This window comes from Metopolophium dirhodum, chromosome 3, assembly GCF_019925205.1.
Source record: "Metopolophium dirhodum isolate CAU chromosome 3, ASM1992520v1, whole genome shotgun sequence".
Lineage (NCBI taxonomy): Eukaryota > Metazoa > Arthropoda > Insecta > Hemiptera > Aphididae > Metopolophium > Metopolophium dirhodum.
The window spans coordinates 37,061,456-37,084,099 of NC_083562.1; the positions used below are offsets into that span (position 1 = coordinate 37,061,456).

The 22,644-nt window shown below is 39.0% G+C and overlaps 4 protein-coding genes across 4 annotated transcripts; 3 read left to right on the forward strand and 1 right to left on the reverse strand.

Annotated features, from left to right (window-relative positions):
• The first annotated feature begins 999 nt into the window (after positions 1 to 999).
• Positions 1,000 to 1,620, forward strand: LOC132941535 (histone H2A-like). The gene has a single exon (XM_061009633.1). It carries the CDS (start codon positions 1,048 to 1,050, stop codon positions 1,423 to 1,425), a length of 378 nt encoding a protein of 125 aa, XP_060865616.1. The 5' UTR covers positions 1,000 to 1,047; the 3' UTR covers positions 1,426 to 1,620.
• A 3,993-nt stretch (positions 1,621 to 5,613) lies between these two features.
• Positions 5,614 to 5,935, forward strand: LOC132940679 (histone H2B-like). Its single transcript, XM_061008387.1, has 2 exons — positions 5,614 to 5,679; positions 5,744 to 5,935. Exons 1-2 carry the CDS (start codon positions 5,614 to 5,616, stop codon positions 5,933 to 5,935), a joined length of 258 nt encoding a protein of 85 aa, XP_060864370.1.
• Positions 5,936 to 9,059: 3,124 nt separating this feature from the next.
• LOC132940680 (histone H1A, sperm-like) lies at positions 9,060 to 9,524 on the reverse strand. The gene has a single exon (XM_061008388.1). The coding sequence runs from the start codon at positions 9,522 to 9,524 to the stop codon at positions 9,060 to 9,062; it is 465 nt and encodes a 154-aa protein (XP_060864371.1).
• Positions 9,525 to 19,590: 10,066 nt separating this feature from the next.
• LOC132940682 (uncharacterized) lies at positions 19,591 to 20,952 on the forward strand. The gene has a single exon (XM_061008389.1). It carries the CDS (start codon positions 19,591 to 19,593, stop codon positions 20,950 to 20,952), a length of 1,362 nt encoding a protein of 453 aa, XP_060864372.1.
• Positions 20,953 to 22,644: the final 1,692 nt, after the last annotated feature.

A 22,644-nucleotide genomic window follows, 5' to 3' on the forward strand; every position in this document is an offset into this window, starting at 1 on the left:
ATTATATATTTTCGTTATAAAAAAAATAACAAAAATAAACATTACAAATATACCTATTATAATATGTAATATATGTTTTTTGTCTATCGTTTTTCTAACAAATATGCAAATACTATAATTTTATTACATGGATAGCTTTGTTTTATTTACATAATTGTATTGTATACAATGATGGAGAGTTGAACCAACATTTTTAGTTAATAAAGTTAACTTAGTTAGTTAGTTAATATATTATGTTAGTTTTCCATTTCTAATAATTTTTTGCCAAATTGTTAACTGGTTTTGTACTTTCTTCAGGTGATAACCTATCCTATTGGGTATTGGGTTACGCTGAGTAATCCTTATCATAAGTTCATTATCTGACTAAATCAAAATTTCATCTGCAATTGTTTGTTGCCGTCTGGAGATTGTCCATTAGTAGCCCGGGCAAAATGGTACCGTTGCTGTCTGCACGGCCTATGGTAGGTTTCCACCGTTTCAAGTAATTTTGATTTTGATTGAGAAAAGTTGATTCATTAGGTTTTTTTTATATACTAAATAATACAGGTACCTGGTACCTAGAGTAATTTAATTATTACACGCAACTTATTATTTAAAAATAATCCTATACTATGAAATGAAGAACAGCTGACTACGAGTACTTGCTTGCTTTGCTTTGCTTTGAAGGGGCGGCTATGCGGTTAACTATACCAGGCTTTTGCCTCTACTGGTGGATGAAAGTTAGTGAGGGTGATTATTTAAAATTGTTGGCCTACCCATGACTACGAGTAATATAATAAAACAAAATATTATATTATATTTTTAAAAAATTCTAGTATTTGGTTGGCTGAAATATCTCATTTAAACAAGTATATTTGTCACTTTTGCTTTTGCATATACGTCTGCGATATGAGATTTTTCACCGTCGGATTAAGACCAATCATCGTTACCGCTCAAGAACGCATTTGTGTATAAATATTGGGCCTTTGACTGTTGGTGCGCGTCACTTACAGTGTGCAGTTCATCTATTCAATATAGTTCAAATCCCATTTCAAACAAACCATCGACATGAGTGGACGTGGTAATGCAGGTAAATCTAAAGGAGTCAAGTCCAAGACGAGGTCGTCCCGTGCCGGACTCCAATTCCCGGTCGGCCGTATCCATCGCCTGTTGAGAAAAGGTAATTACGCCGAGCGCGTCGGAGCCGGAGCACCGGTGTACCTAGCTGCCGTCATGGAATACTTAGCAGCTGAAGTTTTGGAATTGGCCGGTAACGCCGCCCGTGATAACAAGAAGTCTCGTATCATCCCCAGACATTTGCAATTGGCAATCCGAAATGACGAAGAATTGAACAAATTGTTGTCTGGAGTAACCATCGCTCAAGGTGGTGTGTTGCCCAACATCCAAACTGTTCTCTTACCTAAGAAAACTGAAAAACAAGCCTAGATTCTTCCGCACTGCATTGAAATAAAAATAAAACGGCCCTTATCAGGGCCACCAATTTAATTCAACTACAGGCCCCGCCTACCTTTCGTTCATCCTCTCAAACTATTTGTTACACATCACCTGGTATCGTTCAACAAATAATCAACCAAAGCCCCCTGCGCAGACTCCATCACTAATACAACCATCAAACTCTTACCCAGGAAATCAGTTTTGCTCCTCACTCACATCTTTAACGGATGCCTAAGAAAGAATTGGGCACTCCCCACCCTTGAAGCATGCTATTATCATCACTATCCCCAAACCAGGAAGGATCACCGACATCCAGTCAACTACCGCCCTATTGCGTTACTATCCTCCCTCTCAAAAATCTTTAAACGCGTTGTATTGGCGAAACTTAACGCTTCGTTCGATTGGTCCCAAAATTAGAAATGAACAATTCGCTTTCCGACCACAGCTTTCAACAATCCACCAGCTCGTCAGCCTAATTGACCAATTGGCAGCAAATTGCGCACAGCCGCCATCTTTCTGGACGTCGAAAAAGCTTTCGACCGAGTCTGGCACGCAGGCTTATTGTCCAAGCTCCATACCTTAGGCACCCCTACCTCACTACTAAATATAATAAACTCATTCCTTACAGATGGTTCTTTCTCGGTAAGACTAAACACAACTATATCTAGCAGCAGGCCGGTCCTTTCAGGTGTACCGCAAGGCTTATGCCTCTCACCGACACTCTACTTGGCCTACACTAACGATGTCCCCCTCAAACAAAACGCTCGGATTTATCTATTCGCCGACGACACTATGTTCACCACCTCGAATAAAAACCCAAAAAGAGCAGCCATACAACTACAAAAACAATTAAACGTATCACTAGCCTGGTGTGACAAATGGCATCTCAAAAAACGGTTGCTGTCATGTTCAACGGTCCTAACAATTTTGCTTCACATCACCTGAACCTAAACGGTCTCCTACATCAAATTACCTCGGTATAAACCTGGACCGAAATCTCACGTTCTCAGAGCATATAAAGTCAACTATCAAGAAAGCCATCGCCGTCCACGGTATGCTGTACCCGATCTTAAACAGCTCCAGCCCCATTCCCATCAAATCAAAACTTAATATACTGCAAATGTATAATAAACCTATTCTATCATACGCCGATCTGACGTGGGGACCACTTATATCGAAAGTGAATTGGCGCAAACTCGAAGCCGTCCAAAATATCGGCCTTCGTACCATCACCTCCCCATGGTTTGTGATGAATAAAATAATTCTCTCTTCAACACGTACCTCCACCGTCAAGCAAACAATGATAACTAACAGCAAGAACCTTTTTCACCGCAACTCAAATTTAACTTTCGCTCACATCCGCAGTCTAGGAAAATCCACTTTGGCTACTGGCCCAATCTCAAAATCCACAAAGCCACGCCCCTTTTTATGGTCTAACTCAAACTAAATAAAATCATTCACCGCATCTTACCCAACTAGTCATAGGCAATCGCCTGGTACGAGTATATAGGCACATCGCCGCTATACAAGCAATGCAATGCAATCTAAGAGATTTCTACCAAATAGCTATAGACCAATATCTTTACTTACTACAATGTTCAAAGTATCTGAGACAGTGCTTCGAAACCTCCTCTTGAAACTCATCAAGCCGAGAGCAGAGCAGCACGCGTTCAGGCACGAGCATTCGACGACAACTCAACTTTCTAAACTTATTGACGATCTGGTAATCAATACCAACAACAATAGACACACCGCAGCCATATTCCTAGATATGGAAAAGGCGTTTGACAGAGTTTGGCATGATGGACTAATCCATAAACTAGTGGTGGGAATTATCGTTCCAATCGGTACAGTTACAGTAAAGTACCGATTCCAAAATACTCGTTACATCGGTACAATTCGCACATTCTTTATTTAGTTATACACTTGTACTCACATTCGTATTGTTCCACGCGGAACGATCAAAATACCTATACTTAAATGGATAATCGTTTTGCTGTCGATATTTATGAACGAATATGCTTCGTAGACCCATTATACAACACTATTTTACTGTATATATTATATAATATACATAAAATGATTAATCAAAAATGACCACCGTTTTAATATTATTCCAATTGGTACAATTACAATAAACTACCGATTAAAAAAAACATATTTATTTTCAGCAGAAATAATTATAAAATACAAATATAAAAAAAAATTCACTTTACCCTCGAAAAAAATATAATAATAAAATAAATAAACTGGAACTTCCAAAATTAATTTAGGTACTTGCCTAACCCTAAAATATTTATGTATAAAATTAAATAATAGTATTTAATAATTATACTGTTTAAAAATATCAACATTATATTATATTTATCATACAATATATTATTATATTATATGTCTATAATCGTGACAACTCGTTACTATTCGACTACCGTCAGTAATCGGTATTTGGTATAGACTCGATGTCGGTATACCCTGATGGGGACCATTTTGTAGTTGGTAACTTTGTACTGAATGCACCGATGGAACGAACGTGGAACGATAAATGTACTCGTTTCTTCTCGTTCCACCAATGTAATCGTTACATTGTACCGAATACAGCAGTAACGACCCACCACTACCACAAACTCCTCTGGTTAAAATCATACAGTCCTTCCTATGAAACCTGACTTTCAAAATCAAAATCTCCGACGTCATATTCTACAGTAAGAACAATAATAGCGGGTGTCCCACAAGGCTCGTGTCTCTCTCCCCTTCTTTACATCCATTATATTAACGATTCCCCAGCCGGGGAGAATAGAGATGTGGTCACATATGGGGTATATGTGACCACATCTCTATTCGCTGACGACACGATGTTCTATTCTAGCAACACATCTAAGAACATTGCAATTATAATCCGTCTACAGAGACAAGTAGCAACAACCGCCGACTGGATCTTAAAATGGCACCTAAAACTAAACACCCAAAAAACAGTTGCAGTACTCTTCAGGAATAGCCACAATTCGCCCAGTCGGCAAATAAAAATTCATGATACCCCAATTGTTTAAAAAAGTAGGGCTGCATACCTCGGTGTCTTCCTTGACTAAACAATTCGGCTACACCATCATGTTAAGTTCTGCATTCATAAAGCCAAACAAGCCAGAGCTGCTCTGTACCTGATCCTAAATAGTAGATCTCGAATACCGATAACGACCAGACTTTCCATGTATAAAATTTACATCAGATCAATTCTCTTATACGCTGCCATAGCTTGGGGCCCGCTCATAAGCAAATCAAACTGGAAAAACATTGAGGCAGTCCGAAACGTGACTATTCGTATCATCACCGGTGCCCACTTCCTTACTAGATGCAATGGAATCCTGGGTCCACCCATTCCTTCTATTCGAAACGAAGTGGAGAGAGCTACTTAAATATTCCTCCATCGAAATGCCCAATCAACTTTTATCCACTTAAGAGAACTAGGTAGATTACCCGCCCCACATATCAGGTCACGCCGTCCTCGACCGCTTACAGCCATATAATCGCACCGTAAAAACTCAGACATAAGTAAAAGGCAAACTGCCTGAGACTTAAATACATAGCCTCGGCTACCAAACAAAGCAAAGTTCTGGGCTTGTTGTTATTGTGTATTTTTTTTTTGTTCGGGCACCGATAACTACCAGACTCTCCATCCATAACATTTACATTAGACCGATTCTCTTATACGCTGCTACAGCTTGGGGCCCGCTCATAAGCGAATCAAATTGGAAAAACATCGAGGCAGTCCAAAACGTGGCTATTCATATCAACTCTGGTGCCCACTTCGTTACTAGAAGCAATGGAATCCAAAAGTCCACCCATTGCCTCTATTCGCAACGAAATGGAGAGAGCTACTAAGGTATTCCTTCATCGAAATGCCCAATCAACTTTTATCCACATAAGAGAACTAGATATATTACCCACCCCAAATATCAGGTTATGCCGTCCTCGATCGCATACAGCTATATAATCGCACCGTGAAAGCTCAGACATAAGTGAAAGACAAACTGCCTGAAACTTGAAAACATAGCCTTTTAGCTACTAAACAAAGCAAAGTTCTGGGCATCATTTATACCAAATCGATCCAGCGGTCAACATGTAATTTTCAACTATACATATCGTCATGGCACCAGGAGGTAAATTCGCAGGCGCAGTAAAGCGATGAAGAAATCGTCCGGAAACGCTCAAAAGATCATCGCCAAGTCCGACAAGAAAGAGAAAGGAATCGTACGCCATCTACATCTACAAAGTATTGAAGCAAGTACATCCCGACACCGGTGTTTCTTCAAAGGCCATAAGCATCATGAACAGCTTCGTCAACGATCTGTTCGAACGCATAGCCGCTGAATCCAGTCGTCTGGCTCACTACAACAAACGTTCGACCAAAAGCAGCCGGGAAATTCAAACTGCAGTCCGTCTTTTGTTACCAGGTGAATTGGCCAAACACGCAGTCTGTGAAAGAACTAAGGCCGTGACCAAATAAGGCCATCTTGAAATAAAACTATAACTCAATTAAAACGGCCCCTTTCAGGCCACCAATTTCTGTTTTCTATCAATCATTATTATTCGAACTAGGCAATTCGCTTGCAGGTAAAACTATTATCACATTGGCATTGAATGCGTGATATTATCGGCAGTTGACACCAGTATCGAAACTTATCCAAGATAAAAAAAATTTACTAATCTAAATTCTAAATCATAGATACATTTATCTGTATAAAATATAAATATTGTTACCGGCAATGAACAGTAATCAAAACACTTGATGCCATCTAAGAAATCCCAGAAAAAACAATATTGTTATTAATATAAGTAGAGCGACTGAGTAAGCTATACTAAATAGTGTCTTCAACATTGCTTGCACCTTTACCCGTCTATAATGTAAGCTTGGGTATTAAATGGCATGTTTATCAAACTTCCCCAAAAAGCGGGACAAAAGTATCCAAAAACTAAACGGGCGATAAACGTGTACTATAATTTATGTTTTAAACGTTGAATTTTTCGATACCCGACAGTCAACAATTATTATAACTAAGACGCGGATTGTATTGGCCTAAAAAATTTATTTAATAAAGTTAAAAAATGTGAAAAATTTTATTAATGCCCTTAAAAAATGCATTTTACTGCAAAAGTGACTTAAGAAATAACCTTAAAAATAACATTAATTTTTTGATAATTTTTTTGGGGGGCATTATTTAACACAATATCTATCCCTATTAAAAATTACGAACATGAAATAAAAACATACGAAATACGACCGTGATGTTACACGAACTCACTAATTATTTGTTATTTATCTGAGTACGGGTGACATATTGAACAAATATGCATTAAAACCAGCAAAAATTACCCAATAATGCTAAAAATTCTCTAAAAATAAAAAAACGTCGAAATATTCAAAAAAATTGGAAATTAAAATTTTTAGCTTTGAAGCAATCGTTACACGAAAAAAATTATGTACTTGGAAAGTATTGTCTAAGATCAACAAGAGAAAAATGCATTTTGCATTGAAATCCACGCCTTAGTTATATCTATTACAATTGATTACTATTCCTTATAAGTTATACTTAACTACAGTTTACAAATAATATGATTCCATGTTAAAATTTAAAACAATATTTATAAAATATAAACCTTTAGGATTTTACAAACATTATATCACTCTACAATAATAATTATAATAATAATAGTAATAATTTAAAATAAGGTACGATTTATTAAACAATAACATAAATATGCGATTAAAAATATTAATAATATGAATTGTAAACGCCAAAAGGCTTAAATTTTAGATTCTGAGCGGAGCTATTAATGACTATGCATTGAGTTTACAATGATGTGCGTTTTTTTTTTGTGACTGTGATCATGGTTTGGAGCAATAGAACTACTACGATTTTTTCCAACAGTATCTTGTTCGATGGGAAAGTGAATCTAGTTGATGCATTCGGAAGTCAAAATTTAAAATTCCCAATAGTTTTCAAAAGCGCCGGGAAACACAACATACAAATTAAGGAAAAACGGGAATGTCTACGCAAAATTGGTTTCGACAAAATCGATTTTGATTTTTGGAGTGACTCTAAAACAAATTACCACGTAGATACGTAGATGGCATTTTCATTATAAATTTAAATTATCGTTTTCTATACACGATAAAATTTTCAAAAAATATTGATTTGTTTTGAACTGCTTACAGACTTCTCAGTTTCCAATTTTATGGGTGTCAATCAAATTTTATTTATTGGGTAAAAATCTGGAAAATGTTATACAAGGCAATAGATTGTTACAATGACATTTGAAAAATATTAAAAATACGTAGGTAGGCACAATTTTTTTTCATAAACATTTAATGTTGGAATTTTGATAACATTTATCATAATATTTATTATTTAAAATTTAAAATTTTAAAATGTAGTATAAAATGTTTAACTCTTATAGCTAAGGATAGAAAACTTACAAGTATTCTGTAACCAAAAAATCTCAATAATATAAAAACACAGTTTTTTTATAGGTATTTTATGTTCAAATTTGGAGGAAATTACATATTAAATAATCATGAATAACGATTTTAGTTATTTTGTTGTAGTTTTATAATATTTATTCAACTTACCGGCTACTGTATTAATAATAAAGTAATAACAATACAAAATATATAATATAAAATATCCACACTGACAAATCGTCACCGCCCAGAATCGTTTTTCGTGTACAATAATATTATATCATTGAATTCAAATTTAATGCCATTCATTATAACACTGACCCACTTGTAACCTACTATACACAGCAGAGCGAAATCCACTTATCCACCTTTTTTCTTATATTATATTTTTAAACTTTTATATTGACCATTATTTTGAATAATAAGTACCTATAATACTGAATAGTGATGAAATATAATATAATATATTCATAATGAAGACTAAACATCAGGCGATAGTCGTGTACTATAATACAAATTATATCACAACTTTTAGAGCCTTTTTTTTTAGCGGTCATTTGTTTTATAGTTACATCAGAAATTGAAAATCGAAGCATCACTTCGATACTTATTGTGTGCACAGACACAAAAAAATAGAAAAACAACACACATCATTGTAAAATTATACATTCATCGCTCCGCTTAGGATCTAAAAGTATCTCGCAGAGTAGAAAAAAATCCATGGACTTATTCGAAATGTACTAAAACTACTGTTTTAAACATGTCTTTTTTATTGATGTATAAAACAAAATCAATATGTAAAGTTTCCTGCTGTTTTAAGCAAACCCTGTAATTACACAACTGTCACTCGTCCTATAGTCCGAAATGACCTATTAATCATAATGTTTATAAAAATGCAAACTCTAACGGCGATCATAAAAATCTTGTACGGGGGGGATATTTTTTATTACAATAATAATTTAATATGTTCAATAAAATTGGTGGTCCTGAAAAGGACCGTTTTAATGTAAGGAAAAGTAGTGTATATTGCTATTACTTCTTTTTGGGAACTGCGGTTTTCTTGATTGGAGTCTTCTTCTTCGGTTTGGGTTTGACCGGGGCAGCTTTTTTCGGCGTAATTGCCTTGGATTTGGTTGCAGTAAGTATTTTCGATTTTTTGGCTGCTGGCTCACCAGCCGCGGGTTTTTTGGCTACAGCTAGCTTCTTTTTCTTGGGTGTTCCGGCGGCTTTGACATTTTTGACGATCGATTTCTTTTTTTTTCGCTACAACGACCTTTTTTGCCTTGACCTCCGCGACGGACAACTTGAAGTGTCCCGAAGCGCCGGTTCCCTTGGTCTGAACGACGGCACCGTTGGCGACGGCGGCTTTCAAAAACTTTCTGATGAAAGGCGCCAACTTGGCGGGATCGACTTTGTAGTTGGCTGCTAAGTATTTTTTAATGGCTGGCAGCGACGAACCCTTCTTCTCCTTGAGCTCTTTGATAGCCGAGGTGACCATCACAGCGGTGGTCGGATGCAACGCAACGGTAGTCTTCTTGGCTCCAGAAGCCAACAACTTCTTCTTTGCAGGAGACTTCTTGGCGGCCGGCGATGTGACGACTGGTGCCGGAGTTATGACTACGGTGTCTGTCATTGTCGATGATGAAATTGTCCAAGTAGGTAAATGTTCAAAACTATGAACGATTCTATTTTCACTGCAGTGATGGCGAGGAAAACATAAGTTTCCAACTATATACAGTGAACCGTACCGACTAGTAAACCAGTGTAATTCGCGTTGTCCTCCGGACTACGATTGTACAATCATTCTACACAATAACTCAATGGAAAATTGTTGTAAGACTCTGGTTTTGAACTATTTCGAAAGCTAACTAAATTCTAAACGATCACCGACGGTTATTGTATCGCCACCCAGTACCAAGAAACCACTACAGGTCGTTATTTCCACTCTTCCTACCGGGTTTCCGTAAACCATACTCAAAGGTCTGTCGTATGACTGAAACCAGTCAAAAATTGACAAAAATATTTTTGACCAGTTCTCCACGTGTTCACAGAGACCATAGAATTCACAGATTTCCAATTGACCGATTTTTAAATGAACAGCGGCTGTTCGAAAATGACGGTTTTAGGACTCTGTTGCTGTACGGCGTTTCCTAGTGAAATCTTAAACGGGCAGACTTTATCAATAAGTCTTGTATTTCAATCGTACTTGACCTATTCATTATGAATAAATAATTTATTATAATAACACATTGTTAAAGGATTTTGGTTGAAACTCAATTGCAAATTTGCAACAATTTAATAAGTTCATTATTTTGTAAGTACTTTTTGTCAATCCTACCGATGGACCTGATTACGTGTTTAAATATTTAATATTTTACACAATTTTAAATTTAAATAAATAAATTATCTTAAAATAATTTAACAAATTAAAATGTGGCCTAATCGAACTCAAGTAGTTATATTAACAATTTCAAATCAGTTTACAAAAGTCTAAACACGTCGGTCATCAATTTTTGGACTTTATTCGTGGACTAAAAAATTATAGGAAAAATTAAAATTATATTTCACATTGAAATTATAAAAAGTATTATTTTATATTTGTCTTCCCTTCTTTGATATAACTTAATGACTAACTAAATGTTTTCGCATTTTTCGAACTTAAATGCTCTTCAAATGTCAGATTTTTAGAAACGAAAAGGACCTCTCTGATTTAGTGATGTGGTTAGTGCGTATACTACCAAAAAGTCTGAGGCATAAAAAGTCAACTGTAAAAAAGTCCGTTTTTTTTTTATACATTATATTTTATATGAGGATAGTAAGTTAATACTCAATTTAATTAAAAAATCATTATAATATAATATTATGTTTATTTTATTTGCATGTAATAATTATTTAGATTTTTTGATATAGGTTATGATACTAAGTACATAATAATTATAAACATTGCTTTTTTTTTTTTTCATAAATTATTTTAAATATTGTTATGTATGTATTATAATATACCGGACTTTTTTACCGCAATTCTCGCCTATTTAAAATTGGTACAGAAAGTCGTTGCTTGAATAATCTTCAGAGAAATCACTCATAGACATGCGAATTTTCCTATTCTACTTCTGAAATGAATGATATTTTATCCAGAATTCCAGAAAAAAAAATCTTTGTACTTTTTAAAAACTTTTTGTTGTTTTAAAAGTACAGATTTTCCTTGAGTTTTTTGATTTTACCACTTGAATTATAGCAAGTAAATCAGCTAACGGTAGGAATCTGATAGAAAAACGTAACTAATTTGTACTTTTAAAAAGTGAGAAGCGAAAATTCCCAGTAGTCTTAAAAAGCGTGGGAAAAACACAAAAAAAATTGTAATTTCTACTCAAAACATTTTTTTAAAAAAAGCCTATTTTATTTTATTTTATTTTATCTTAACCTAGCCGAAGTGTTTTGTCGAGGATGACACCGAGGTATGTAGCCCTATTTTTTCAAACAATTTGGGTGTCATGAATTTTTATTTGACGACTGGGTGAATTGTGACTATTCCCGGAGAGTACTGCAACTGTTTTTCGGGTGTTTAGTATTAGGTGCCATTTTAAGTTCCAGTCGGTGGTTGTTGCTACTTGTCTTTGTAGACGGATTATTGTTAAATAATATTGTTTGATATGTTCTTAGATGTGTTGCTAGAATAGAACATCGTATCGTCAGCGAATAGAGATGTGGACACATATAGGGTGGCTGGGAGATCGTTAATATAATGGCTTTAAGAAGGGGGGGAGAGACACAAGCCATTGCATTGCATTGCATGGTTTGAGGGACCTATAGTCCTTTTCCTGAGTTTCAGGTGGTTTAGCCCCAAGACTCAGTGTAGGAGGTGGTGTCAATGTGCGCCTGGTCAATTCACCTGGTCTGTTTCTGTTGAGTTCTGATGATGGGCCGATAGTTTGGCCTATGTTTTGTAGGTGGTTGCAGTTGGATTGCCAAAGTTTGATGAACATGTTTTTAGAATTTTTCGTGATGGTTGATTGGATCGAGGGAATTTGGATGGATTTAGAAATGACGGTGTTCCGGACAAACCAGGGGGAGCCAGTGATAGTTCGGAGGGCTAGGTTTTGTACTGCCTCTAGTCGTCTTCAGTTTGCATTTGATATTAGTCCTCCCCATGCTGGGCCGGCGTAGGTGACTATTGTTTGGACGTACATTTTATATATCTTAAGCTTGTTTCGAACTGGTATAGGATTCTGGCGGTTGAGCACGGGGTACAATGCGGCTCGCTTTTTGTGTGGTTTCAGTGACGTGCCGGTTGAATCTAAGTCCACTGTCGAGGTAGACTCCGAGGTATTTGACTGCAGGTTTCCAGCTGATCTCCTGATCGTGGATTTTTAGCGGTGTCGTCTTTTTAAGGCCTTTTCTCCCGAACTTTATTGCCAGGGTCTTGTCTGTGTTTAGAGTCAGCTTCCATTTTTGGAGCCAAGGGAGGGTTACGTCGATTTGAGGCTGGAGTTTGCCCACTGCACGCTGCATGCCCATGCTGGTTGCCATAAACATGGTATCGTCGGCAAAAAGGTTAGTCCAGGTTCCGGAAGTGAAAGGCATATCATTTATATATGATATAAACAGAATTGGCGAGAGACATGATTCTTGGGGGTCGTCTGCAGTCGGTGTTCATGGTGATGAGAAAGCGGAGCCGACTCGGACTGAGTATGTTCTGTCAGAATTGAATGATTGCACTATCCTGACCAGCGATGGTGGTACGTGTAGCTGGAGAAGTTTGTGCAGTAGCCCGTCGTGCCACACTTCGTCGAACGCTTTCTCGAAGTCCAGGAATGCTGCCGCTGTTCGCTCTTCTCGGTTTGTTGTGTTGGCCAGGTGGTCGATTACTTTCGTCAGTTGGTTGGTCGTTGAGTGTTGTGATCTGAAGGCATATTGGTCAGGTCGGATAGAAGTAGATATGACTTTTTTCAGATTAATCAGGATTATTATTTCTAGGACCTTGGCCATTGAATTAATGAGTTCTATAGGTCGGTATCTGCTTGGATTTTTGAGATCTTTTCCTGCTTTCGGTATCATTATCACTGTGGCTGCTTTCCAAGGAGTAGGGAAGTGTTGGTATCTTAGGCAGCAGTTGAACATTTTGGTCAGTGCCAGGATGGTTTTGTCAGAGAAGTGACGGAGAGCCGTGTTGGAAATGCCGTCGGGTCCCGGCACTTTGTTGCGTGGTAGTCGCTTAATGATGTCTTTACTACTCCTGGAGAGACCGGCTGAATTGGTGGTTTTGGTGATGTGTTTAGAATTTGGATTGAGCTGGCGACTAGTAAGTTAGTGGCTGGAGTTCCATCCGGGCAATTGAATTGTGTAGCTAGGTTAGCAGCGAAGAGTTCAGCTTTCCCTGGGGAATCGAAGACTGGTCCTTGTTGGCCGTTTAATGGGTGGTTTGGAGGTTTTCTGTTAATTAGAGATTTGTCGATTTTGAATATTTTAGAGTCTCCAGGTCTTATTTTTCCAAGGAATGAGTCCCATTCGGCGGCTCTATGAAGTTGGATGAGCCTCTTGACTTTTGATGTCTGGTTATTGAACCTGTGTTTGGGAGCCTTGTGGGACACCTGCTTTTATCGTTCTTACTGTTGATGTGACGTCAGAGATTTTGATTTTGAAAGTTCGGTTTGATAGCTTAGCTTTGTATGTTGTGCACTATTTCAGGCTTTAAGCCTCTGATAGTGTGAGTGAAGTAGTGGAAGGAGTAAGATGAATTGAGCTCGGGAGCTTGCAGAAGTTTTGAGTTTGACTGGTGCTGGTAGATTAAAAGTTTATGGGTCGTTTTACATAATTTGCTGTGATTGTAGTTCTGTTGCTGATTTCGGAGATGTTGTTGTGAGGGGATTGCTGAATTTGAATTTTGACGGAGTTAGTTAGTGACTGAATGTGATCCTTGAGAAGTACAAAGCCGGTTGAATGGGGGATCGCTCTGTTGTTCACGTACCATGGTTGTCCGGTAATTTGGCGGAGTGAGGTGGATTGGAGCCTTCAAGCTTGGTCCAGCTATTGTTAGAGATGTTGGAGGCCCATATAGGTGATGCGTACGTGGCGATGGATCGGATGTAAGTGTTGTATATGAAGCATTTAGTGTTGATACTTAAAGTTGAGCTGGATAGCATGGAATATAATGAATGTTTGACTGCTTAGTGTTTGAAAAATTTTAGTTTATGGTCAATATGAACACCGAGGTACTTCATGGAGGTTGACCACTTGATGTTGGTGTTTTTGATTTTGGGCTTGATGGAGTTTGAGGTGGATCTGTGAGAGAACATTACAGCAGTGGTTTTGAGAGGATTTATTGAGATTTTCCAGTCGTGGAACCACCTTACAGCTGCGTCGATCTGCAGTTGTAGCTTTTTGGTGGCGACGTCGTTGGAAGTGCTGGTTGCGTAGAACAGTGTGTCGTCTGCGAAGAGTGCGGTTTTGCAGCTGGGGTGAGATGGTAGATCATTTATGTACAGACAGAATAAGTGTGGGGCGAGGCAGGAACCTTGAGGCACTCCTGCAAGAATTTTGCGTGGTGTGGATAGTTTGCCTTCAATTTTTATTTGGAAATGTCTGTCGGTCAGAAAGGAAGTAATGATGGTGATGAGGTCACTGGGCACTTCGAGGTCAATGAGTTTGCTAATAAGGCCGTCATGCCAGACCTTGTCGAATGCTTTTTCCACATCGAGCAGGATTGCAGCAGTTTTCCTTCTTTTGTTGAGGTTGAAGGATATATTGTCGACTACGCTGAGTAATTGGGTGATGGTACTGTGAGAGCTTCTAAAGCCGTGTTGGTCTGGACGGATTTTGGAGGTGGTGAAGATCTTAAGTCTGGTGAGCAGTAGTTTCTCCAGAACCTTGGACATTGTGTTGAGCAGTGATATCGGGCGATGATTGACTGGGTTGGTGACATCCTTGCCTGGCTTAGGAATGGTGATGACGATGGCATGCTTCCACTGTAGAGGGAAGTAACCAGCACGTTTGCACCAGTTGAGAATTCGACATATGTGAGTGATGGTTTTGCGACCACAGTGTCTAAGGGCGCTGTTGCTGATGCCGTCTGGCCCCGGAGCGCGCCGACTTGATTACGTTCCAAACTTCTGAGGGAGTGAAGTATGAAGTAGTAGTGGGAGGAAGTGAGAGCATGTGAATAAGTTTGTTGTGGACTGATGAGTCAATTTGGTCGTTTCCCGGAGGGGAACGAAATTGTACTTCCAGAGAGTCTGCAAGAAGAGCGACCTTGTGCTCCGGATCGAAGGTGAGGTTGCCTGCTGTGTCCTTGAGAGGGCGAGATGGTGGAGGTTTACGAAGCAGTGCCCGATTGAGTTTGAAAAAGCGGGACCAGGCGTTGGGACCTTCATTCAGAGAGCCGAGGAGATTGCTCCATTGATTATTTCGATGTTCTGCCATGAGTTGTTTAACTTTAGTGGTTTGGCGATTGTAGGAGGTTTTGGCGTCCGGATCTCTGGATCTTTGCCAGCGAGATCGTAGGCGACGTTTGAGATTAATTTCGAACTGCAGCTGCTTGGGTAGAGCTCTGGAACCTTCTTGAAGTGCAGATGGAGAGGTGTGGATGGCTATGCCATGTGACATGGTTGACGTTAGATTTTTGATCGCTGAATCAATGGAGCTAGTGGATGATCCGCTGGATGGTGAGTGGGTGACGGAGTCCATGAAAAGCTGGAACGCGGCCCAGTCGGTGACTTGTTTGGGTGCCGGGGGACACGAGGATGCTATGGTTGAGTGGAGTTCAAGTACAACTGGAGTGTGGTCTGAAGAGAGGTCAGTTGATAGGTTTTCGATGTGATGGTGAATGTTGTTAGCTTTAATGATGGCGATGTCTAAGATGTCTGGACTGTGGTTGGAGGCGTTCGGGTAGTGTGTAGGAGTGATTGGAGAAGCGACTGTTAGGTCATTTCTAGAGTTTATGAATCTGGCTAGAGTGTTTCCGGCCGTGTTGGTCCTCCTGCTGAACCATAGCTGATGTTTGCTGTTCAAGTCACCTGCTATAATGGTGTTGTAGGTGGTGTCTAGTAAAGCGGTGAGATCGGATGGAATGAGTATGTTGGTCGGTCTTTTGTATGCGGCGACCAGACGGAGAACAGAGTTGTTGACTTGTATGTGCACAGCAGTTTGTTCTAAGGAAGTGGTTTGAACGGTGATGAAGTGGTGAGTGTACCTTTTGTGCACGAGAATAGCGGTGCCGCCTCCAGCCGAGTGGCCGGGGATTTGAGGGCGATTTGTGGTGTATGTGAAGAAGTTTGGAATGTTGATAGAGCGTTGACCAGTGAGGTGGGTCTCGTTGAGAAGCAAGATGTCGATTTTTTGTTGTTGAACGAAGTCTATGAGTTCAAGGCGCCTCCGAGTGACGCCTTGGCAGTTCCAGAATAATATGCGGGTGTTATTCATGTTGAAGGCTGGTGAGGATGAGTGGCAGAATTGTCAGCAAGGCAATGAGGGCATCTTTAACCTTCATTTTGTTAGAGGCAAGATTGGAAATGATGGTAGTGAGTTGAGAGGCCAGAGATACTGGGACAGTGGAGACTGCAGCGCCATTTGAGGTTGTGGAGGCGTATGTGCTGAGGTTGACAGGAGAAGCTTGACTGGTCGGTGGATTCGTGAGGGCAGAAGCAAGTGGGTTGACTGATGGAGATGATGATTGAGTGACTGTTTTTGAAGTGTTGGGTCTGGTAGGACGTCTTCTGTCCTTTTCTTGAATAAGCGAAGGACAGTTCTTGTAATTTGCTGTATGGGAACCGAGACAGTTGGCGCACGTAGGTGGTTCTTCGAGGGTCTTTGGGCAGTTCTTGGCCAAGTGACCCTGGGCACATTTAACATACCTAGGAGTGTATCCGCAGTGAAGGCTGGAGTGACCAAACCTCTGGCAGGAGAAGCATTGGGCAGGGTTGGTGGATTTGTAAGGTTCAATTTTTACGGCCATGTAAAAAAGAGAGTGTTCGTTGAAAATTTGTTTGCTGGAAGGCGAAGAAGCAAGAATCACCATGTGGAGGGGGAATTTACGAGTTGCGTTGCCGAATTGATGAACTGATGTGACGTCGTATCCTTTGGATTTGAGTTCTTCCGAGACCTCTGATTCGGTGATGTCTGAGAGTAAGCCACGGATGACTATTTTTAATGTCCTTTCCTCCGAAGATGGAACGGTGTGGAATTCAGTATCGTGATTGTGATGGTATTTTGGAACGGACCTAAATAGCTTAATGTCGATGCACTGGAGTTTGATGGAATTGATGGTAGATGCCTTGGCTTGAATGCTGTCAGGAGGGACATCGGATAAAAGTTTGGCTGCGACTTTGCACCAAGCAGTTCCTTGGATGAAGATCGGCGGAATTTTTTGAGCAGAAGGTGGTGGTGGTGAAGAGGTAGATGGCTCAGAGTTGATATCAGATACCCCGCTTGATAGGAAGGGCTGTATGATTTTAAACAGATGAGAAGGTACTGTAGACATTGATGAATTACCAATTAAAACTGTGGTAAACATTACCGAATCAAAGCGATATGTCGTTTGTGTATTGGTGAAAAAACCATAATGATGACGGTAGAAATACTATAATAAACTGAGCTGTAGTAGAGCTCTAGGATCTTTACAAATATATTTCACGATAATGCCGAATGAAAACAGCATACTTCAGTAGTAAATGTATAATAAACGATGTCATGTGTGATCGTCATACCGTCTTTTCTAACCAATCACAGAATTGTTATCAAGATTTTCTTTATAAAATATTATATAAAAATTCCATTCTTTTAAAATTTAGGTTAAAAATTAAAAATTAAAAATTCGGTCCTTCTAAAATCAGCAAATTTCAAGTCAATCAAAAATTCTATTCATAGCCAATATAAATCGATGTTCTATAAAAACTCTTTCTCTACTCATGGCCACATCCGACTCTTAGGGAAATCTCACACCCCACCAACCACAAAGCGTAGAATCAAACCCTACCCTTTGACATGGGTTGACCAACAAATTTAACACCACCTTCCTAAAACATCCATCCACTAGTAGAGGCAAAAGCCTGGTATAGTTTCACGGCTTAGCCATCCCCCCAAAGCAAAGCAAAGCATTCTTTTAAAACAATCCAAATCATCATCATTTAGTTCTTGCCTACTGTTCGTTCTATGCAGACGTCGGTTACAAATTGCAGTGAACCATTCTGAACAAAACACTATGGGCGGCCACAAAGCCAAAAGGAAACGGACACCTCCGGTCTCAAGTCCGAAGAAAACACGAGACAATAATTACTCTCCACCGCTGTTGCATGCTGCTCAACGCCAACGTGCGGAACCTCCTTCCCCCGAATCCTTCGAGGAGCAATTGTCAGGTGAGTCTTATTTTTCTGATACTACTTCTACCTCATCTGTATTATCAAACCGTTCCCTCAGCCCGTCCCCCACTCCTAACCACCCAAAGAAAAACAACTTAAGCGAATCACAGAAATATGATGCAAACCCAATAGCCGCAAAACCCATAGTTCGTATCCCACCTATCTTTGTAAGTAAATCTTCTGATTGGCGCAAAGTTGCACCGATCATCTTCAAAAACGCCATCGTCTCTCCCGAAAATATCTCAGCGCAGGCAACCTCTGACGGATCCATAATAATTAAAACCCGTATGATTGATCACTTCAGGCTAATTCAGCAGACTCTCCTTGATCTAAAAATCCAGTTCAAAACGTCCAAACTCCCCGAGGAACGCACCCTCAAAGTAGTACTAAGAGGTATACCCACTGACATCTCTACTGATGAGCTAAAATCCGAACTCGAACAATTAAATTTCGATGTAAAACTTATAAAACGATTCGGACCTGTCAACAAACCTATGCCAATATGCCTAGTTATTCTTGACAACACTCAAAATTCTAAACTCATCTATGAAGTCTCTGATCAAGCCTATGCCCTAAAACCACCGATCAAGAGCCAACGTGTTGCAATTGTGGTGGTAATCACACGGCAAACTACCGTGGTTGTCCATACCTTGCCCAAGCCGCATGTACAAAGCAACCCAAAATTCCACAACCAAACCTTTCATCCCCTACAATACAACCAGTCCAACCACAAAACGCAGATATCACAAAAATAGACTACGCCTCCGCAACTAAGCCCAAGAAGACTTTAAATAGTGAACAGGTAATCGAACTTTTAACAGATCTCCTTTCAGTTCTGTCTACATCGGACGATCCCAAATCCATGTTAATATCTACTATAAAATCCTTTATTACCCTATTTGCTAATCAACAATGATTTCAAACCTAAAAATTGTACATTGGAACGCAAACGGCATTACAAGAAAAACTAATGATTTTAGTGCATTCATTTCCACTATAGTCCGCGCAACGAAAACTGGCCGGTCACCCCCGAAACCCGCCCGCCATGAACGTGCCACTAGCCGCGGGTTCTCAAACTACGCGTCGCCGCTGCGATGTTATACAATAGGCGCACGCGGTGTGTTTGTTATGCGATGTTGAAAACCAGTTTTGGCTGTATTATTGGAATGTATTGTATAGAGGGGTCGTAACACGGAGGGGTCTTAACAGGAGGGTAGTGGGTAGTGTATACTGTTGATTTTGTGCATTATGCTACAGACATTTGTAACCGACAGTGTGCTGTACCAGTGTTTTGTGTATTTTTTGTGTTTCTGTTTGAATAAATTGTTGTTCTTAGATTTATTAAAAATGTCTCTTACCAATAGTGCTACTCGTAGCCAGACTAATCAAATTGTTTATAAAGTGTATACGTTTCTAAAACAACTGTCAACACAACCAAATTTAACCGCCGATTTTTTTAAAAACACACAAATACGTACTGCCGAAGCATGTGGATTGTCAGAGCGCACTGTCCGACGTATTTGCTTCGAAGCAAAAGAAAAAACCGAAGAATCAACGTCAGTTATGTTATTTAAGTCTCCACGCAAAGGTTACAAACGTGCAAAAACTGTGTCGGAGATCGACGATTTTGATTCTGATGTCGTTAGGAGAACTGTGCACGAGTTCTTCTACGATCGAGGTGAGTATCCAACTGCACAATTGATACTAAATGCTTTAAGACAAAAAATCAATTATTCCGGATGCTTACGCTCCATGCAATATTTATTGAAGAATTTGAAATTTTCATATAAGAAGTGTAATGATGGCCGTAAATTTTTGATGGAGAGAAATGACATCGTTGCACTTCGATGTAAATTTCTTCGAGAAATTTGTACGTTGCGCGAGATGAAGGATGATCGCCCTGTTGTTTATATTGACGAGACATGGGTTAATCAAAATCATTCGAGGTCGATGATTTGGCAAAATGAACACGGCACTGAAGGATTGAAAGTTCCAACAGGAAAAGGAGGTCGGCTTATCGTGTGCCATGCTGGATGTGCTCGTTATGGCTTTATTCAAGGGTCCAAACTAGTATTCCGTAGCAATACAGGCAATACCGCCGACTACCACAGTCAAATGAATGCCGAAGTTTTTAAAGAGTGGTTTATTGAATTATTAAACAATTTAGAAGAGCCATCTGTTTTGGTGATGGATAATGCGTCATATCATTCCACAATAGTAGAAAATCACCCAAAAAGTAATTGGAAAAAATCGGACGTACAAAAATGGTTGAATGAAAAAAATATTGAATTTCATCCTCTTGAAACTTTAGCAGAACTTCATCAAAAAGTTAAAGCCTTAATTCCGCGCCAAAAAAAATACTTGCTTGACCAAATTGCATTAGAAAAAGGTCACAAAGTAATACGCCTACCTCCATATCATTGCCAATACAATGCAATTGAACTTATATGGGCCCAAGTTAAGGGTCAAGTAGCAAAAAATAATAATACATTCAAGATGGTTGATATCGAGCGTCTTAACCATGTAGCGTTGGATGCGGTAACCAAAGAGGATTGGGAAAATTGTGTAAGGCATGCCGAAAAAATACAAGATTCAGATAACCGAAAGGAAATTCTTAGGGACACCTTAATGGAACCAGTAGTTTTGACCATATTGCCCGATGACAGCGATTGCAGTGATGAGGAATCAGATATAGAGCAATTGGAATAACTGATATTGATAATAATTTTATGTATTTATGTATTTGTAGACTGTTTTGTCAATATTATTGACAATTATTAATAAATGTAAAATATTAAGTATAGCCAGTATAGGTATAAATATTATTTTATTTTTATTGTATGTGTAAAAATATTATTTTTTTTTTTTACTGATTTGCAATTATTATTAACAATCAATACACTGTATATATATTATATCACGTATTGAAATTATGTTTTATACTGATAATTTTTTAAACCATTTTCTCTCATGATTGGTATAATAATTAATTAATATATACCATGTGAACAAATAATTTTAAAAAAACGCGGCAATTAGTTTAATAACCACTTATTGACAATTGCCACTAGAGTCGTACCAGTCACCGGCCAGTTTTCGTTGCGCGGACTATAACAAACCCGACATCATTTTACTAAATGAAACTCATCTCAAACCTAACCTAATCCTCAAGATCCCTAATTTTATCACATATAGGAACGACCTACCGCTAATCCGAGGTTCTCCAGCCCATGGCGGTACAGCTATCCTAGTTCATCGTAAAATAGTCCATCAACCAATCAACATTAATACAAAACTTCAGTCTACATCTAAATTAATAAAAATTAATAACAAAACCACTCTCATCTCTTCAGTCTACAAGCCTCCGTCGTCAACCTTAATTACATCCGACCTCGACCTTCTCATCAATGGTGCAGATAATTTCATTATTGCTGGTGACCTAAACTCAAAACACCCACTCTGGAACAGCCGCAGGACAAACGCTGCTGGGCTAATACTCTATAATCACCTTCTGCAAAATGACTACTCAATAATCGCTCCTGACACCCCTACACATTTTCCAAGTTCTAAAAAATACAGACCTGACGTATTAGATATTGCTATAGTTCGCACTCATCTTCAAATACACGTCACAAACTTAAACGAGTTATCTTCTGATCACAATCCAATACTACTTGAACTCTCTGACTCACCCATCACAGTCTCTCCCCCAACTCCAAACACCCAAATCAACTGGGAAAAATTTTATCACACACTTAGTGCAGAAAAACCTAACATGGCTCTTTTTACCAACACCAAGCAAAACATTGACAACAGCATTCAAGCATTCACCAATTCCATTAATTCAGCAATAAACGATAGCTCGTATTTTCGCAACAAAAACAGTCGCCGCCCAGTTATCCCCGCAGAAATACAGCAAGAAATAAACGCTAAAGACCGAATACGCCGAGATTGGCAACGAACCCGTGACCCCCTGATTAAAACTTCTCTAAATGCCAAAATAAAATTCATAAGGTTAATGCTGCAAACCCACAGGGAAGATGAATGGGACAAATACCTAGTTTCCCTGAACCACAGTGAAAATTCAATTTATAAATTAAATAGAGGTCTACTAAAAAAAAGACCAGCCACTCACCCACTACTTGGACCAAATGGTCTATCCTACTCCGCAGAGGAAAAAACGGAGATTATTGCAGACTCCCTGGAACGACAATTCTCTACTTTTCAAGGTCCAAATATCCCAGAAGTAACTGAGAGCATTACGACAATCAGAGGATCAGTGATTAAAAAACCTAATCTCTTCACCACTCCAGGATCAATCCAAAAACTTATATCCAAGTTAGAAAAGAATAAAGCCCCTGGCAGGGACCAAATCACGAACACAGCACTCAAATTCCTACC

Excerpts from the sequence above, each read along its gene's own strand:
- LOC132940680 (XM_061008388.1), bottom strand. The coding sequence starts at position 9,524 with ATGACAGACACCGTAGTCATAACTCCGGCACCAGTCGTCACATCGCCG.
- LOC132941535 (XM_061009633.1), top strand. The coding sequence starts at position 1,048 with ATGAGTGGACGTGGTAATGCAGGTAAATCTAAAGGAGTCAAGTCCAAG.
- LOC132940682 (XM_061008389.1), top strand. The coding sequence starts at position 19,591 with ATGTCTCTTACCAATAGTGCTACTCGTAGCCAGACTAATCAAATTGTT.
- LOC132940679 (XM_061008387.1), top strand. The coding sequence starts at position 5,614 with ATGAAGAAATCGTCCGGAAACGCTCAAAAGATCATCGCCAAGTCCGAC. Across the intron at positions 5,680-5,743 it reads ACAAGAAAGAGAAAGGAATC|GCCATAAGCATCATGAACAG; the intron begins GTACGCCATCTA and ends GTTTCTTCAAAG.